This window comes from Carlito syrichta, unplaced genomic scaffold (assembly GCF_000164805.1).
Source record: "Carlito syrichta isolate Samal-C Ts95f unplaced genomic scaffold, Tarsius_syrichta-2.0.1 Scaffold287740, whole genome shotgun sequence".
NCBI lineage: Eukaryota > Metazoa > Chordata > Mammalia > Primates > Tarsiidae > Carlito > Carlito syrichta.
The window spans coordinates 96,284-113,563 of NW_007231836.1; the positions used below are offsets into that span (position 1 = coordinate 96,284).

General features: G+C 34.5%; 1 protein-coding gene across 1 annotated transcript in view; it reads left to right on the forward strand.

Annotated features, from left to right (window-relative positions):
- Positions 1 to 17,280, forward strand: part of LOC103254993 (N-deacetylase and N-sulfotransferase 3) — a 192,614-nt gene that overhangs the window by 51,446 nt on the left and 123,888 nt on the right. Inside the window, exons 3-4 of the mRNA XM_008052968.2 lie at positions 4,109 to 4,196; positions 13,945 to 14,099. Of these exons, the coding sequence (XP_008051159.1) occupies positions 4,109 to 4,196; positions 13,945 to 14,099 (243 nt within the window). The remainder of the gene's footprint in view (positions 1 to 4,108; positions 4,197 to 13,944; positions 14,100 to 17,280) is intronic.

Genomic DNA, 17,280 nt, shown 5'->3' on the forward strand with positions numbered 1-17,280 from the left:
CAGCAAACATTCGAATTTGAAAAAATAATTTTGGATTTTTTTGTGTTGCAATGTATTCAAAATGCAATGCTCTTATAATTTTATTTGGATATCTTTTCCATTGCAACACACTGATATGGATTTTCAAATTTTCTGCAAAGTTGTTTTGTTTCCTGAAAAAAAATGGAATTATTTTTTGCTGGAAAAATGGCTGCTTCATGCTATACAGTCATATGTGGTTTAACAATGGGGATATGTTCAGAGAAATGTGTTGTTAGGCAACTTTATTATTGTGTAAATATCATAGAGTGTACTCACAAAAACCTAGATGGTATAGCTTATTACACACCTAGGACTACCATTGTATGGTAGTCCATCATTTACTGAAACATTGTTATGAGGTGCGTTACTATATAAGTATGTATTGATACAGCATTTTATATTAGCCACAAAAGTAAGCAATCTAAATGTACACCAGTAGGATAAGATGGTTACATAAATTATAGTATACCCATTTGATGTGATGGTCTGCATTCATTAGAAAATTTGGCTTTGTAAGATTAATGTGGTGGAAGAAAGCTCATGAGACACTTAAATGAAAATATAAAACTCTGTAGTTTTATTCCTGATTGGTATAGCTCTAATTATTATTGTATGACTCTAACTTTCCTATATATATCTATCTGAATATACGTAAGTTTATTCTGTTATTGAGAAAATGGGAAGGAAACCTATCATGTTAATTCATCCTGAGATAAATTTATTAGTGATTTTGTTTTTAATTAGAAAAAAGATAGTGTTGCTTTAAAAATAATTACTGACACATGAAATTGGAAATTACTCTCCTAAATACAGCACAATCCTTTAGAACAATTAAAAATGAAAGTACCATTCTTCAATTATTAAACCACCTTTGAAAGTAAACATCTGTGTTCTTAGGATTCTTGGATTGATGTTTGAGGAAACCGCTAAGTGACACCTCTTCAGGCCGTTGGAATTACCTCCTTCCTCCATGGCCAAAGTACTCTGTATATAGAGAGGGTTTGCTTGTCCATAATATTTTTGGTTTTCTGAATGTGGTGTTAGAACATTAATTTAGTTATTATGATTAGATTTTTAGGTATGCTCACACCATTTTAGTATCATTGAAGCAAATGTATCATTTAATAATGCTGAATAAAATCATTCTAGTACTGAAGAGTTTAGTGAAAAGGATATGATCTAAAAATATTGCTTGGTGCTCAAGCTTCTGGAACAGAATAAACCAATAATAAGCATATTTTGTAAAGGTAGGAATAACGAATTAATATATGACATTGTTCTTATAGACAACCCCAAATTCTGGTTCATAAATACAACATAAAAGATGACAAATATCACTGCTTAAGTATATAAAATATCTAGAAATAAATTTCTGCCATCACCATACATAGGCATAATTAGTATCTGCCATCTGTTTCTATATATCTTTTATGTGTTTTAGTGTTTGTTTCTAGGATAGCAAATAAATGTGTAAAATGCCAACTCACACCTGTGATTTCAGTAATCTGAATAACTGTATTCTAGTTGATCAAGCAGTTAGTTCACAAAAATTATATTTAGGTTTGAAGGCCTAAAAAGAAGACAAGTTTGTTTTTTCCTAGCAGGTATTGTAAATATACATTTAAAATGCAGTCGAGGATCCCACAAAGCAAAGTTTAAATTCAAGTTTAGTTTGGATAAGAAGAAAGGCAGAAGAAAAGAATGTCTTACCTAATTTTAAGATATAAAGCATTAAACACACAAGAAATAGTCTCAAAATAGATTTTGAGTCCATATTTTAACTACTGAAAGAAGAAAAATAAGAGAATGAAATGAAGTGAGTAAAAATGGAAAAAGAAGAAAGATAAGTGGAAGGAAAGATAGGAAGAGCCTGCTAGAATGTTTAATTGGGGAGAAAAAAATGAGAGGAGGAAGAAAGGGAGAAGATAGGGTAGAAGAAAACTGAAGGTAAGTAAAATGAAGAAAATACAAATTTTAAGAAAAAATATGAGATATAAATATAGACACACACACACACACACACACACATATATACTGCTGACAATTACAATATCAACATCTAATATTTTGTGGCACTTTGTAAAAGAGATTAGTAAGCACTCCTGTATCTATTATCGTTTGTAACCCTCTTTACAATTCTATGAGTTAGGACATTGTCTCCACTTAACAAATGAAGGATAAAGTTCAGGAAGGTAATATGAATTGTCCTACATCATACAATAACCATGTTCATAGCAGTAATTGTAGCAGCAGCAATTAATAATTGTTAAACCCATGCTCTGTGCCAGTCCGTACGCCAAGAACATAAATGAATTATATAATCCTTATAACAGAGCTTTGAGGTAATTGTCATCTCAACTTTATATATGATGAGTCTGAGGCTTGGAAAGTTTAATAACATGCTCACAGGTGAACAGGGGCAGATCCAGAATTCCAGTTGACACCATCTGACTCCCAAGCGTATCCTTCTAGTGACTATACTATAAGTCCTAGAGTTGAAAGTTGAATCCATACCTTCAAACTCCTTCCTGATACTCCTTCCATAAGGACAGACAGAGAAAAACGCACACCTTACATCCATGCACACCCCTCTCAACACCAGGGCCCAGTGTCCACTCTAGAAGTTCCATTCTTCACTTCAATATGCCCAGCTGGCTGAGTTCTCTTTCCCCTGCCCAAACTATTCCCCCCACTCCAACCTCTTGCCGTGAGCTGACCTGTCCCTGATGACATTTCCATCAGGTAATTATTTTGCTCCTTCACTTGGGTATAGAGATTCACAACAGGCCTGTCTTCCATTTTTGAGTGCCCTCAGGACCCACATATTATGTGGTTCAGGTGTACACACCAAGGAGTTTGCTCATGTAAAGAGGGTAGTGAAAGAAAAAGAATTAGATACATAAATTTCAAAAACGTACCATTGGTCAGATGATCTTAAGTTTGAGATCCAGAAATTATATTCCTCTGTTTTTACAAACAGGGAAATCTCTTGCATTCAGATAGGGTATACAATTATGAGGTAGTCACTGAATCAAAAACTATACATCTGTTTATTCAAAAAAAAAGATTGAGACCATGAATATGAGGAAGAAGGGCTTCCAGGTGTCGGCTTCACTGTTATGAAAATAAGATTGAGTTGTAGACCCAACTGTGTTAAGGAAAGGGGGAAAGAAGATATGGTGTGGTCAAATAGAAGGAACACTTAATCTATAGCCTTAAGCTAGAATCTACCACTAACTTTATCTGTGAAAATGGGCAAATCATTTATCCTCAGTTTCCTCATGTGTAAAAGAAGTATTTACCAAGAGCATTTACAAATCTAACAGCACTAATCTCTGACTAGTTGAAATAGGCACTCAAATGCTATAGTGTGTATGAGACATAGAAAGAGAAAAAGATATGTAGAGAGGAGAATATAAGAATCAGAATTTAAATGAGAATGAGAAAGAAAAAAGAAGGAGGAAGTCAATTAAATACTCACAGGATGATAAATACAGGATATAATAAAACTATAACTCGAAATAGCTTTAGTTATCAGAAATAGAATATTTTATTTGTCTTTTTTTAATGAAAGATCAAATTAGAGATCGACTTTGCCATGATATTCCCTTTTGAATAATAATCACTATCTTTTGGGAATCTCAGATTTGTGTTTTGAGGACCACAGATGTATCTGAGAAATAACAGTCTGTTTCCTTCAACATATATTCTTTCATAATTTCACTGAATGAGTATCCTTCTTTTGACAATTGATGATCTATGTCCCTGAGGGATAAAAAGAGATACATTATTTACTAGATAATTGTTCCTTTGATACATGCAAAATAAATTTCTCTTTCAATTTGACTTTCTTTCTCTAGTTGACACTTTTTGCTGATTGATTGCAAGCTAAAGGATAAATATATGTATGTTTTATGTACTTTCAAAAGTATTTCTCTAGTTTTAAACTGATAAAGAAACTGCTTTCCATCATTTAATTCTCTCATGCATAATTGAGTGGTTTTATCCTCTGAATACAAAAGGAAGATATCTTTTTAAAACTTTTTAATGCCATTATTTACCTGATTTTTTAAATTATATATTTCAGGCCCTGCTTGATACTCAGAATCTTTTACGTGCACAAATCACAAATTTTACATTCAACTTGGGATTTTCAGGGAAATTTTACCATACAGGTAAGAAAAAGGGATTAATGTGCTCATTAAGACCTCTCTGACTACTCTATTTAAAATTGCACACCCCCTCCTTCTCAACACCTTACTACATTCCCTATGTCCCTCCCCTACTTTTTCTTTATATTATTCAACTCCATTTAATATACTGTTTTTTAACCCTGGAAGAATGTAAATGGTTTGAAAGTTTATGGAATTATTTAATGACTTTCCATTTTTATTGAGCTATAATTTGTGTATATAAAAGTGCACAAAATGTGATGTTCAGTGAATTTTTACAAGGTGTATCCAGCAGTATAACCAAAAGGCAGATCCAGGCTACCAGAATTCCCCCTCCTAGTGCCCCTCACAAGAAAACTAGCTTTTCTCCAAGACAACCATTATCTTGACTTCTAATATCATGAATTAGTTTTGCCTGCTTTTGAGATGTATGCAAAAGGAGTCAAATAGTGGATTCATCTGTATTTACTTTGTTTTGTTCACCATTATTTTGGTTTTTCTTTTAGATATTATTATGTATAGATTATTCTTTCATTGTCATTGCTATATAATATTCTATTGTTTGAACATAAAAAAATTCATCCATTCCATTCTGTTGTAGATAGTTGGTTTGTTTTCAGTCTTCAGCTTTTTTTTTAATAGTCCTGTTATGAATATTTTTATACCTGTCCTTCAGAGGACTTAAGTATTCTTTTCTGTTAATTACTGACTAGGAATGGAATGGCTAGTTATGTGGCACACCTATTATCAGCTTTAGCAGAAAATACCAGTTTTTCAAACTGGTCCGTACCAATTTATATTCCAAACATCTGAGTGTTCCTGTTTCTCTTTATCTTTGCCAATATTTGCTATTGTTTGTCTTTTTAATGTTAATCTTTCTGGCAGGCATGTAGATACATCATATTAGGGTTTTAATTCACATCACATTTTTTTGATGAATATTAGTTAATTATCTTCTTTCACATGTTTATTGACTATCTGAATATCCTCTTTTGAGGAGTTCCTGGGGTTTTTTTTTAGTAGGTTGTCTGCCTTTACTTAAAGACTTGTAAAAATTCTGTATATTTTCCTTAATGAGTTGTCAGTTTTATGTGTTATAAATACTTTCTCCCGCTGTCCTGGTTGTCTTTTTTGCTCTCTTCATGGTGTTTTTGATAAACAAAAATACTTAATTTTATTGTTGTTCAATTTACTATTTTTTTCATTTATGGTCAGCTTTTTGTGTTTTATTTAAGAAATCCTTTGCATGCCTCAAGATCATAAAAATATTTTCTGCATTCTTTGAATTTATAAATCTGTGATCCATCTGGAGTTGATTTTTGTGCATGTATGAGATAGGGGTCAAGATACCTTCTTTTTTTCCAAAAAGATATCTAATTGGCACCAAGTATTGAAAAGATCATCCTTTTCTATTGCACTATAGTGTCATCATTGTCATAAGTAAGATGGTCATATATGTGTGAACTCTGTTTCTGAACTCTCTTTCCTGTTCATTGAGTTTGTCTCCATTACAGTGTCTTATTTGCTGTAACATTATGGTTAATATTAATATCTGATAGTATAAGTCATCCCGGTTTGTTCATCTTCTTCAAGATTGCCTTGCTATTCTTGTCTATTTGATTTTTTATATAAATTTTAGAATCAGCTTATCAATATTCACAAAGAAACTTGCCAGATTTTTTTCATTGAAATTGCATTAAACCTATATTCCAATCTTTGAATATATTTAAATCTTCTTCAATTGTACTCAATAAAACTTTATTGTTTTTTAATTTATTCCTTTGGATTTTTTGATGCAATGGTCAATGGTATTTTTTATTTCATTTTCCATTTGTTGATGGTATGTAAAAAGTCAGTTGATTCTGCGCATTGATCTTGTGTCTAGTAACCTTGCTACACTCCGTTATTAATTCTATAGTTAGTCTGTAGACTCTTTTGTATTTTCTACCCATACAATCATTGTAAGTTTTGAACAGTGCCAATTTTATTTCTTTCTTTCCAAGCCTGTGAATTTTACTTCTTTTTGATGCTTACTGCACTGGCTTGGATCTTCAGGACAATATTAAATAAAAGTCATTATGATAGGATGCATGCCTTGCTCCTGACCTTAGGAGAAAATCTTTCAATAGATTTGTTCCTGTTCTCCAGGGGGATTCTTTTAATAGACTATTTTGTAGCCGCTCTGTATCTTCATTGCTCCTAGATTTCTAAATTGTATCATGAATGGATATTGACGGCACTTTGTTGTTAAATTATTTATCTATGTTTTCTTCTCTAATTAAAATGAATACTCCATGAGGATGTTACCACTATAATACCAGAAACTAGAACGATGGCTATTAAAAAATGGATTAATGAACAGATTATTTAGTGATAGTAAAATTATATTTATTTTGACTATTAGTACTTATATGGAACAAGGTCAGAGAATAAAATTTCACCATGTTGTATTGTGAAAAAAAAAAAGTCACTCTAAATATTGAAATTAAAAAGTCTTTTCCCCAAACATAATTAATATAATCAAATATATCTTGACTTTCCTGAGGATAGCTGAACACAATTTCATGATTGAATGAATCAGTCTTTACTTTTAGAACTTAAAAAGAAAGAGACTACGTATAATGGTATATCCATATAATGGAGTAGTCTGCAGTCATTAAAAAGAGAGTTTTAAATGTAACTAATACAGAAAGAGCTCTCAAGAAGCACCTTGAAACCTGAAAGTACAGTACAGTGACTAGAACACGCTACCATTTGTATAAAAACAAAAGAGGAGGTGAAATCCAGATATAGAACTCTTAATTTATTTTATTGCTTAGAAAATCAAGTTAGAGTAGTTAAGTAACTTGTCCACAGTCACACAGCTATTAATAAAGACATAGACTATCTCTGAAAGAATTCATAATAAGCTGGTATGAATGAGTATCTGTGGAGAAGGGAATTTGGGAATTAAATAGCAGAGATGAAAAAAGAATCACTTTTTACTATACTGCTTTTGAAACTTTTGCATGTTGTATACCATGTGTATGTGTATGAGATCTATTTAAATGAATAAACATATAAGTAATTTTAAAGTGATATTAAAAAAATTTATCAAATAATTTTCTTTTCTTTTCTTTTCTTTTCTTTTTCTTTGTCTTTGTCTGTTTTTTTTGAGTCTAAATCTCACTCTGTTGCTCAGGCTGGAGTGCATTGGCACGCTCACAGCCACTGTGCAGCCTTCCAAGTAGCTGGAACTACAGACACGTACCACCATGCCTGGCTTATTTTTTTATTTATTGTAGAGATGAGGTCTTACCAAGTTGCCCAAGCTGATCTCAAACCCCTGAGCTCAGGCAGTCCTCTCGCCTCGGCCTCCCAAAGTGCTGGGATTATAGACTTGAGCCACCGCGCCCAGCCTTGTAAAATAGTTTTCTATAACTGCAAATACTTTTCAAATTTTTAATTTGATAATATGATCATGAGTTATTTTGTGTGGTTTGATAAGCATCTTCAAGGGGTCAATAAGCACATAGTGGTAAAAATTGTATTTATATACTAACATCAATATAATTTCCATTGGCACAGGAAAACAGAAATAGTATTTCGTTTTTAGATAAAGGTGATATTGCATTTTTGAAGTAAGTGAATTTTCATTTGTTCCCATGGAGGCTATGGAATTATGAGACTTGACTCTAGTATGCTGTACACTATACAATTATATAATACATACAACATGTATAGTCATGCAACTACATAGAACTTTTGGTTCTCAGTATGAAAATTTTGTAGGTTCTTTGAGTAACCCTAACATAAGAAGCCCTGAAGACATTATTTCCCTAAATTTCTTAGATCAATATATAAGATACACTTTTCTGTGATCATTTTATTTATTTATTTATTTTTTTTTTTGAGTTGGAGTCTCACTCTGTCACCCAGACTGTAGTGCACTGGCCGCTCCCGGCCACCACAGCCTCGACCTGCTGGGCTCCGGCGATCCTTCCACCTCAGCTTTCCAAGTAGCTGTCTGTGATCATTTTAAATATTAACAACTGAGAACTTCACGGTCATGGTTTGATTTTGTTTTATGATTCAGTGAATTACTGTCCTTACCATCACCTCAAAAATGAAAACACAATTAGAGCCCTATTCTAAATCACTCATTTATAGGAAAGTTCTGCTACCTTGGCATACAAATATGAAATGAGAACTTTCTCTTTATATGAAGAAGTTTAGTTCTTCTTTTTAGCAAAGTTAGACTCACAGCATGACTACATTTCACAATGGGGAGCCCCAGGAGCTTAAGGAAATAAAAGATTGTCAATAACTCCTTCCTAAACATATCCTAATTTCACAATATCTTAGATTATTTGATATCCTTCAATGAAAACAAAATTACAATCTAGATATATAATCACCAGGGCAAGAAAGGACATGTAGAATATGTGGTATATTTAGGGGAGAGAGGTAGATAATAGGAAGAGCCATAGTAGCAAAACTGGGACAGATTCACCAAAAAATACAAGAAAACACTTCTGATAACTCTATTTTGTTTTTTCTCTCCCCAACACTGAATGCTGGAGAATGACTCTAGCCAGACCATGCCCTCTCTTCTCATCTTTGAAAAATCTGTCCTATATTTTCACTTGGGCACTTCCACAGCTCATAAGAGTATCACCTCTCTAAGCCAGGGAAAGTACAACACAGGAAAAAGCTGAGGCCAAGGTTTGAAGGGATATTGATATCTGTGTATAATATGACAGCTTCCACAAAACTGTAGCCAGTGTTGTCTAAGACTGATAAAATCATTTTTCAGTGGGAACAGATATAATATGTAATACTTAATCTTCCAAAAATTAGATATTATAAAATTTATTTAAATTATATTGTCTTCTTTTCTAAATGAGTAATTTCTTTTCCTATTAAAAATTCTATTTATTTTATTTAGTGTTGAAGGAAATGAAAAAAACAGCAATGTCATAATAGTAGGACTTTGTTTCAAGAGAGAGCTTTATCTTGTTTGGTTTATTTTAATTTTTGAAGGGTATATGCCTTTATGTGAGAAATAAAGATGAAGAAGATAAAAATTATAGTTTCCTTTTAATGCTTTGCCAGGCACTTTTTATTTACCTTCTTATTGAATCCTAGAAATTAAAGAATAAGTTATGTTGTTTTCCAGATAAGAACATAGAAACTTAGAGAGGCCCAAGATCATATAGCTAGTTAAGTGTCACAGTCTGAACTCTAATTCAGTCAGAACCCAGTGCTTATGCATTAGAAAAACTGGTCTTTTATTTTTTAATTGGCAATCCTTGATTAGTGAAAATGAGTGGCAAAATATTTCCCTTATTTATAGGCTTGTTGACTACCCTAAGTCACTGAGAGCCAGTCGTATCCATAAATTCTAATTACATCATAGAATTAATCAACAACGTGAAGAGCAATGTTGTATTGAACTAGTAAATGCTGATCTTATTTCTAGACTCCACATTTGGTTAGCAAATGATAGTTAAGAGCCCTGAATTTGGAGTTGCTGAATCTGAGTTAGAATTTAGATTCTGTTTCAAACCTCTTCGTGACTTGGAACAAATTACTGCACCTCTCCAAATATCAATTTTCTTATCTGTAATACAAGATTGGCAGTGGCCCTTATCTCACTGAGTTGTTGTGAGAATTAAATGAGGAGGATATTTGATAAGTACTTAACACAATGCTTGATACAAGGTACAGTCTCAATCAATGATAGTTTTTAATATAATATCAGAATAGGAAATACTACATATAAAATACTACAAATGAGTTATTTAAATACATAATAAAATAAATTATAGTTTGCAATAACTTTATAATGTTTCGGCATAATTTTCTGAAAACTTTAAAAATGGTACTAAAAATAGAGGAATTTGACTTTTATTATTTTTTTCTTCCTCCAGTTCTGACAAAGGTGGATAGATAGGAAAGCGAAGGAGGGATGAGAGTTCAGGACAGTCCAACCGTGAACAATTACATCTCAACTGCCTTTTATCATTACGTTTAAAGTAATAAGCAACAGATACTTTTTCTCAATAACTTAAAAACATTCCCAAAGTAGGATTAAAAGAAATCAGATAAAACAGAACTATAAAAAGAAGAGAAGATGTATAATTATCCCTACTATGAATTGAGATAAATATGACAGAAGGCAAACATAATTTGTCTAACTCTTGCATGATTCAAGCATATGAATATTTTCACCACAGATTTCACCGTAATGTTCAGGAATGGACAACAAATGCTTGAGCTATCTTTCCAAAGAACCCTGAGATCTGTTGCTCTGCTCTGATAAATAAACATTGAGCAAAGGCCGGCTAAAAATGATGAATAAAGTAAAGATGCAGAGAAAGATAAGAGTTATAGAGATGGGGAATAGAACTTATAATCAGTAGTCAGGCCGGGCTCCGTGGCTTAGCCTGTAATCCCACGCTTTGGGAGGCTGAAGTGAGTGGATTGCCTGAGCCCGCGGGTTCAAGACCCATCTGGGCAACTTGGCGAGACCTCATCTCTACAATAAATCAAAAATTAGCCAGGCGTGGTAGCACACACCTGTAGTTCCAGCTACTTGGAAGTCTGAGGTGGAAGGATCGCCGGAGCCCAGCAGGTCGAGGCTGCAGTGGCCGGGAGCAGCCACTGCACTCCAGTCTGGGTGACAGAGTGAGACTCCAACTCAAAAAACAAACAAACGAAAAAAAAAACAGTAGTCAGGGAGACCTCCCATAAACTAGGGACTCTCTGCTCACTTCCTCCATGCTCACCCTGCAGAGGAGATGGAAATCAGGAGTAAATTATTTATTGGGAAACCCCAAGGGACTCTGTACGTTTTCAGTGTGAGAAAGTAAAACTGCAGTAAATAACTGACTTAACTAATATGGTGTCCTGGAGATGTACAAAATGTTAAGCTATGGTAAAGTATCTTAGATATATAGAAATGTTTAAATGCAGAAAAACCAAATGACATCATCTTTTTTTTAAAAAAATGTGTTTAAGCATCACCAGTCACACTAACCAAATGTGTCTTTAACAAGACCACCTTGTTTATCACCTAAAAGGCAGTAGGACCCAAGATCCTGCCATGATTGATATCATCAGAGTTTCTAAACTCCTGAATCCATATTCCTAATTTTTGCATTTCTCTCCAGAAAGCTTCCCTGAGCTTTAAGATAACCAGCCATGACTGGGCGCGGTGGCTCAAGCCTATAATCCCAGTGCTTTGGGAGGCCAAGGGGAGAGGATTGCCTGAGCCCATGAGTTCGAGACCAGCCTGGGCAACATGGTGAGACCTTGTCTCTACAATAAATCAAAAAATTAGCTGGGCGTGGTAGCATGCTGCTGTAGTTCCAGCTACTTGGAAGGCTGAGGCGGAAGGATCACCTGAGCCCAGAAGGTCAAGGCTGAGGTGGCTGGGAGCGTGCCACTGCAATTTAGCCTGGGCAACAGAGTGAAACTCTAACTCAAAAAAAAAAGATAACCAACTATTCAGAAATCCCCAAAATGCTTCATATTGGTGACTCATTAATCAAGCCAATGAGTTAATATAGTGACTTGGTCACTTCTTAAACACAATGCTCCCTCTACCACATATCACTCATGTGAAAACTGCCCCTCCCTTCATCTAGTATTATAGTAGGGGGAAAATACCCAAGGATACATGCAAAGAAATACAAGAAGAATAGAAATAGAAAATACGAAAGGAAAGAAAGGGGCATTATAGGCTCCCAAATATGTGCCAGAACCATGTAGATGCTTCCTTTCAAAAAGAATAAAATAGGTATTACTATATATCTTTTTACCTATATGAACATAGACATTAAGGGGTTATGTGACTTGGCCATAATCAGAAAACTCAAATGTGTTGAAACCTACAAGTAAACTAAAAAATTCTCTGACTTCTAAGGCTATACTTGTTCCATTATGCTATGGTAACAAGTATATGATGAAGAGGAAAAAATAAAGAAAATAAAACATTGGATTTAAAGATGTAATCTTTATATGTAGGGGGAAAAGTTTCTTTCTATCAGTAGAGTACTTAAGCACATGAAAGTGAAATTGAAGATTGTCCTTGTTGAAAGATTATGTTATTCCACTCATTCTACATCACTCAATCTTTGTTTCTCCTGTATAAATTTGAATGATTATAAAGCCTCACACTACACCTTTATCTTTGGTGAATCATTTTTAATGCCCAATAAATAGCAGGACCTGATTCTTTTCCTGCCAACAGGCTCCCCTTTTTTCTCTTGGGAAAAACTGAATGAAAGGACAGTGGTAACAGGAACTGACTCAGTTGACTAGGACAGCAGTCTATCCTCCATCTTTAGCCTGCAGGGCCCTAACAAAACCAGTTACATCAAAGTCGCCATTAAAATATGAGAAGAGATTTTCTCCACACAGAAGGGACATCATAGGAAGAACACACTTCTCTGAGAGCTTATTGGATTCAATGTTGTGACTGAAATTCAAGTGTGGCTGCGTAATTTTTAGATGATTAGTATCATCTTAAGATATGCCAGGGCAGTAGTGAGCACCTTATACTGCTCTCATTTTAAACTTTAGTGAAGAAGCTATGCGTGGGAAAATAGAAAAAAAGACTCTTAGTTCCTCAAATAAGTCAAGAGACCAGTGAAATTCCGGCACTCAACTGAACTGCAGATCAGGGGAAATGGAGGAGATATAGCAAGCTCAGATATGAAAAATCAGAGAAATAACAACAGGGCTCACTCCTGAAATCAGAGTTTTATCCTGGAAAGTCTATTTCCAACAACTTGAGAGCATGTAGAACATGATGAATACCACCAAGGAACAGGTTGGACTGTTTTACTATGACTTCCCCACACCTTAGCGTCTGTCTGTCCTTTCAGTCTTTTTCCTTTCTTTTCTTCAGTTTTTTCTAATTTTTCCAGTAACAATTTCCACATTTCCTTCTTTTCTCCTTTTTAGGCCTTAGTGTTCACCAAATACTGAGTAACTTATTTTCCCACCTAAGAAAGAACTCAAATAAAATAGAGGATTATTTTGTTGTGACCCTATACACAGACCATGACAAAGTGGCCTACTGTTGAAGCTCTGACACACAGTTCCTAACTCATATTCTTTCAGTTACATTTCCTACTTATGCCCCCATTATCTCCAAACTACATATTGCACAAAGAGTCTAAATATTAGGAGTCTAATGTCTCTGGGAATAGTTGTGTATTTCCATCTTGCAGTGATTTCATATCCATGTTTCATGCTTAATAACTTTTAAAAGAGTTTTGTCAAGCCGGGCTCGGTGGCTCAGCCTGTAATCCCGCTCCTTTGGGAGGCTGAGGTGAGTGGATTGCCTGAGCCCGCGGGTTCGAGACCCACCTGGGCAGAGAGACCTCATCTCTACAATAAATCAAAAAATCAGCCGGACGTGGTAGTGCATGCTTGTAATTCCGGCTACTCCGAAGGCTGAGGCGGAAGGATCGCCGGAGCCCAGCAGGTCGAGGCTGCGGTGGCCAGGAGCGGCCACTGCACTCCAGTCTGGGCGACAGAGTGAGACTCCAACTCAAAAAAAAAAAAAAAAGGTTTGTCACAGTCTCCAATTGTTTCCTAGCAGATTTTTCATTTGCTACCTTTCAAGTTCAAAGTCTTATATGTATGCAAGGTAGTATACGTGATGTCTTCTAAATAGAGATATACAAGTAGATAAATAGGTAAACAGATGATAGATTAGTGTAACTAGATTAATTGAATAATCTTTTCCCCCCCAAAGGAACTGAAGAGGAAGATGAAGGAGATGACTGTCTGTTGGGGTCTGTGGATGAGTTCTGGTGGTTTCCTCACATGTGGAGCCATATGCAGCCCCACCTCTTCCACAATGAGTCATCTTTGGTGGAGCAGATGATTCTCAACAAAAAATTTGCCTTAGTAAGTAACTCACTTTGACTGCCACACTGAACTAATATATACTGATTAGAAAATGACAAGGCTTATTATATTAAAAAGCTCTTCAAGGTTTTTGGAATATTGTCACTTATTAAGCAGGTTTTCTATGTGATCATTAAGAAGATCTTGGTATTGCAGCCTTTCAGTATGTGGCTCTTGGGTTTGCTCATCACAGTGCTTAATGTCTGAGGGCTCTGATTTAAGAGGGATTTCACAAGATACAAGACTCATTATGACATTATGGTCAGAGCTCCTAAGACATGGCTCCTGTCCAAAAGGAGCTTCCTGTGGCACTGGGGAGGCGGAAATATGCATATTAAAAAATTCTCTAGCAAAATGAGATATTTCATAACCTAGTACCGAACTGTATGAACATAAACCCACAATTCAAAGAAATAGGCATCAGTGGGAGTGGCCAGGGACATGTTCTTATGGAAATGGGATTTCAGGTACACCCTTTAACAGGAATAAGATTTAGATGCCAGGATGATTTGGAGTGAAATGAAGCTGAGGGAAAAGACCAGGTGGGAAACCATAATGTCGGCATGAGGTAATGAAAGCTCAATCTAAAAAGGCAATGAAAGTGGAAAGAAAAGCATTTAAAAGACATTGCAAACATATATGTTAAATGAATGCAACATTCACTTTGTTGAAGCAAGGTTCACTGTTTAATATTTAAGGTTTATGATTCAGGACGTGGAAACTTACAACCAAAATTTTAGTAAGTAACTATGAGAAAAAATGTGCTTGTAATCAGAGACTACTGATGCCCACTTACATGGAATGGTATTCTACAGCAACTTCTGGAGCCAAGAAGTTTTAGTTGATGCTCATGGTCCCTTACTCAAACTTACACAAGAAAGAGTTAGAATTTATAATTTTTTAAATGAGGATACAAAAGATCAAATACTTTATGGATAGCAACATCAGGAACCCATACTTATCTTTTAACTTCGATTTATTCCCCAAAATAAGCAAATAGCTTCAGGTGTACCTTTGCCATGCATTTTGATATTTCATCAAGAAAGCAAGAATAGTGTTCCTCCATGCCAATATTGTGAAAATGTTTTAACAGTTTTTGCAAAGTCCTGTGAGATGAAGAGTCACCTTTTTCCCAAAAAAATATAAACAGGAATAGTAAACACTAAAATTGGGTAAACTGTGCTGCAATTTCTAATAGAGAGTACTAAGTGTCCTATCTCGATGTAGCAAACATTAATATTGTCATCTTCAGAAGCTTAAAACTGCTGATATTAGCAGTGTTAATCAGCAAGAGATGATGTGAAGAAAAAAATTCCTTTCTGTGGAGGAAAAGAGTAAGGAATTTATGAGGGAAGATAATAGGTAAATATAGTACAAGAAAGCATCCGTAAAAGATAAAATACTAAGAAGTGAGGAATGAGGTTTTTGTTATTATTGTTTTGATAGCCTTGAAAACATAATATTTCAAGGCAGGTTTGACAAAAAACATGATATTCACTTTTATATCTCCTGAAACTAGAACAGTATCTAGGAGTTCAATCATTACTTGAATTAACAAATCAGTTAATGCCCAAATTATGTTTATATTTAAAATAATTATAAATATTTGAGAGTACATATAGTATGTATCGGCATGCACAAGAGTTATATGCACTTTTTAATATTTCCAACTAAAAAGTATCATGAATGAAAGAATAATTCACAATCAAAATCTGGTCATTCTTAACCTCCTAACATAAGTACCAAGCAAAGGAGACTTCTTAGAAATGTTATTCCTAACTACATGTTGCCAATTCAAATTATGGTTTTGAAGCAGTAGAGAGCAGGCATAACCTTCAGAGATAAGACCAAATGTATTCTTTAATGTTTAATCAAACACAAAACGAGATAATTTTGTTATTGTTGTTTGTTGGGAGAGGATAGATAAGATAAAACTGAATCAAGGACTAGTCTCTCCCCAGCCATAACAACATGAAAGAGAATATACAGGTAAAGCATTTGGGAACAATGATTAGCATGTAACACTCAATAGATGGCAGCTGTTATTTTTATTAAGATTATGTTTATTTTCAAAAAACTATCATCTTTAATTTTTGCCTCGTCTCTTGAAGTGTTTGAAGTGACTGGTAAGAGGGACACAGTCCTTCAGTTTACTTATTTATTTTTATTTAACCCAATAGATTTTTGCTCATTTCTCTGCATACCAAGGTGTGGAATTCCAGAAACCATTAGCATATAATCTAAAGGTGAACTCATCAGTAACCATTTCCTATGTTTGTTTTTAGGTGAGGCAATACTTTTTTTTTTTACTGCAACTTGATTTTGGTCTTGGCTTTAAGTGTGCCCACCACCTAAAAGCTTATCTTGTACTGGGATAGCATTTGCTTAATGTAAATTTTACATAATTTATAAATATGAGTTAATCTTCTACTTCCCATTAAGGCATTGAGTTACAAAACTATATTGCTGCTAAATTTAAAGATGAAGTAAGAAAATATAAAGGATTTTCATTTTTTACATTTTCTGTATTCCTTTAATTATCAAATCAATCTTGAATTGTAAGTATATTTATACTCCCATTATAGATGAGGAACCTGAGAATCAGAGAAATGCAGTGACTTGCGTAATTGCAGTGTTAGGTCTTCTTCTGCAGTATAAATTGTACCCCCAGGCTTCCTCACTAATCTCCCAACCCAGTTCACAGGTGAAAATTTAGATTGCTTTTCTGTCTAGTAATCCAAGGAAATGCCTGATGTTCCTGGTAATAGAAAGGAAATAGAGAACTTGATGTGGAACTCAAGTTGTCCCTCAAATTCCCTAAAGTTCCCTAATAGAGGCAGAGTCTCTAAAATATTGGGGAGATAGACAAACAAGTGAATCTGAGGACATTTTCCACATGACCAAATATCATTTATCATATATAGACATAGAAGCCACTTTAATTCAAAGGAAATTATCCTAGAGGAAATTCCACCTCAACTCACCAGATGGGATAAGCAAATGCTAATATTGCATTTTTAAATTGAATAACATCCTGCTTTTCTTCACCATCTTGGGGGCTCTTGTTATTTAAAATGAGCATGAGTGTTTCCCAGTGAAGAAATTGAAAGATGCAATGCAGCCGGGCTCGGTGGCTCAGCCTGTAATCCCGCGCCTTTGGGAGGCTGAGGTGAGTGGATTG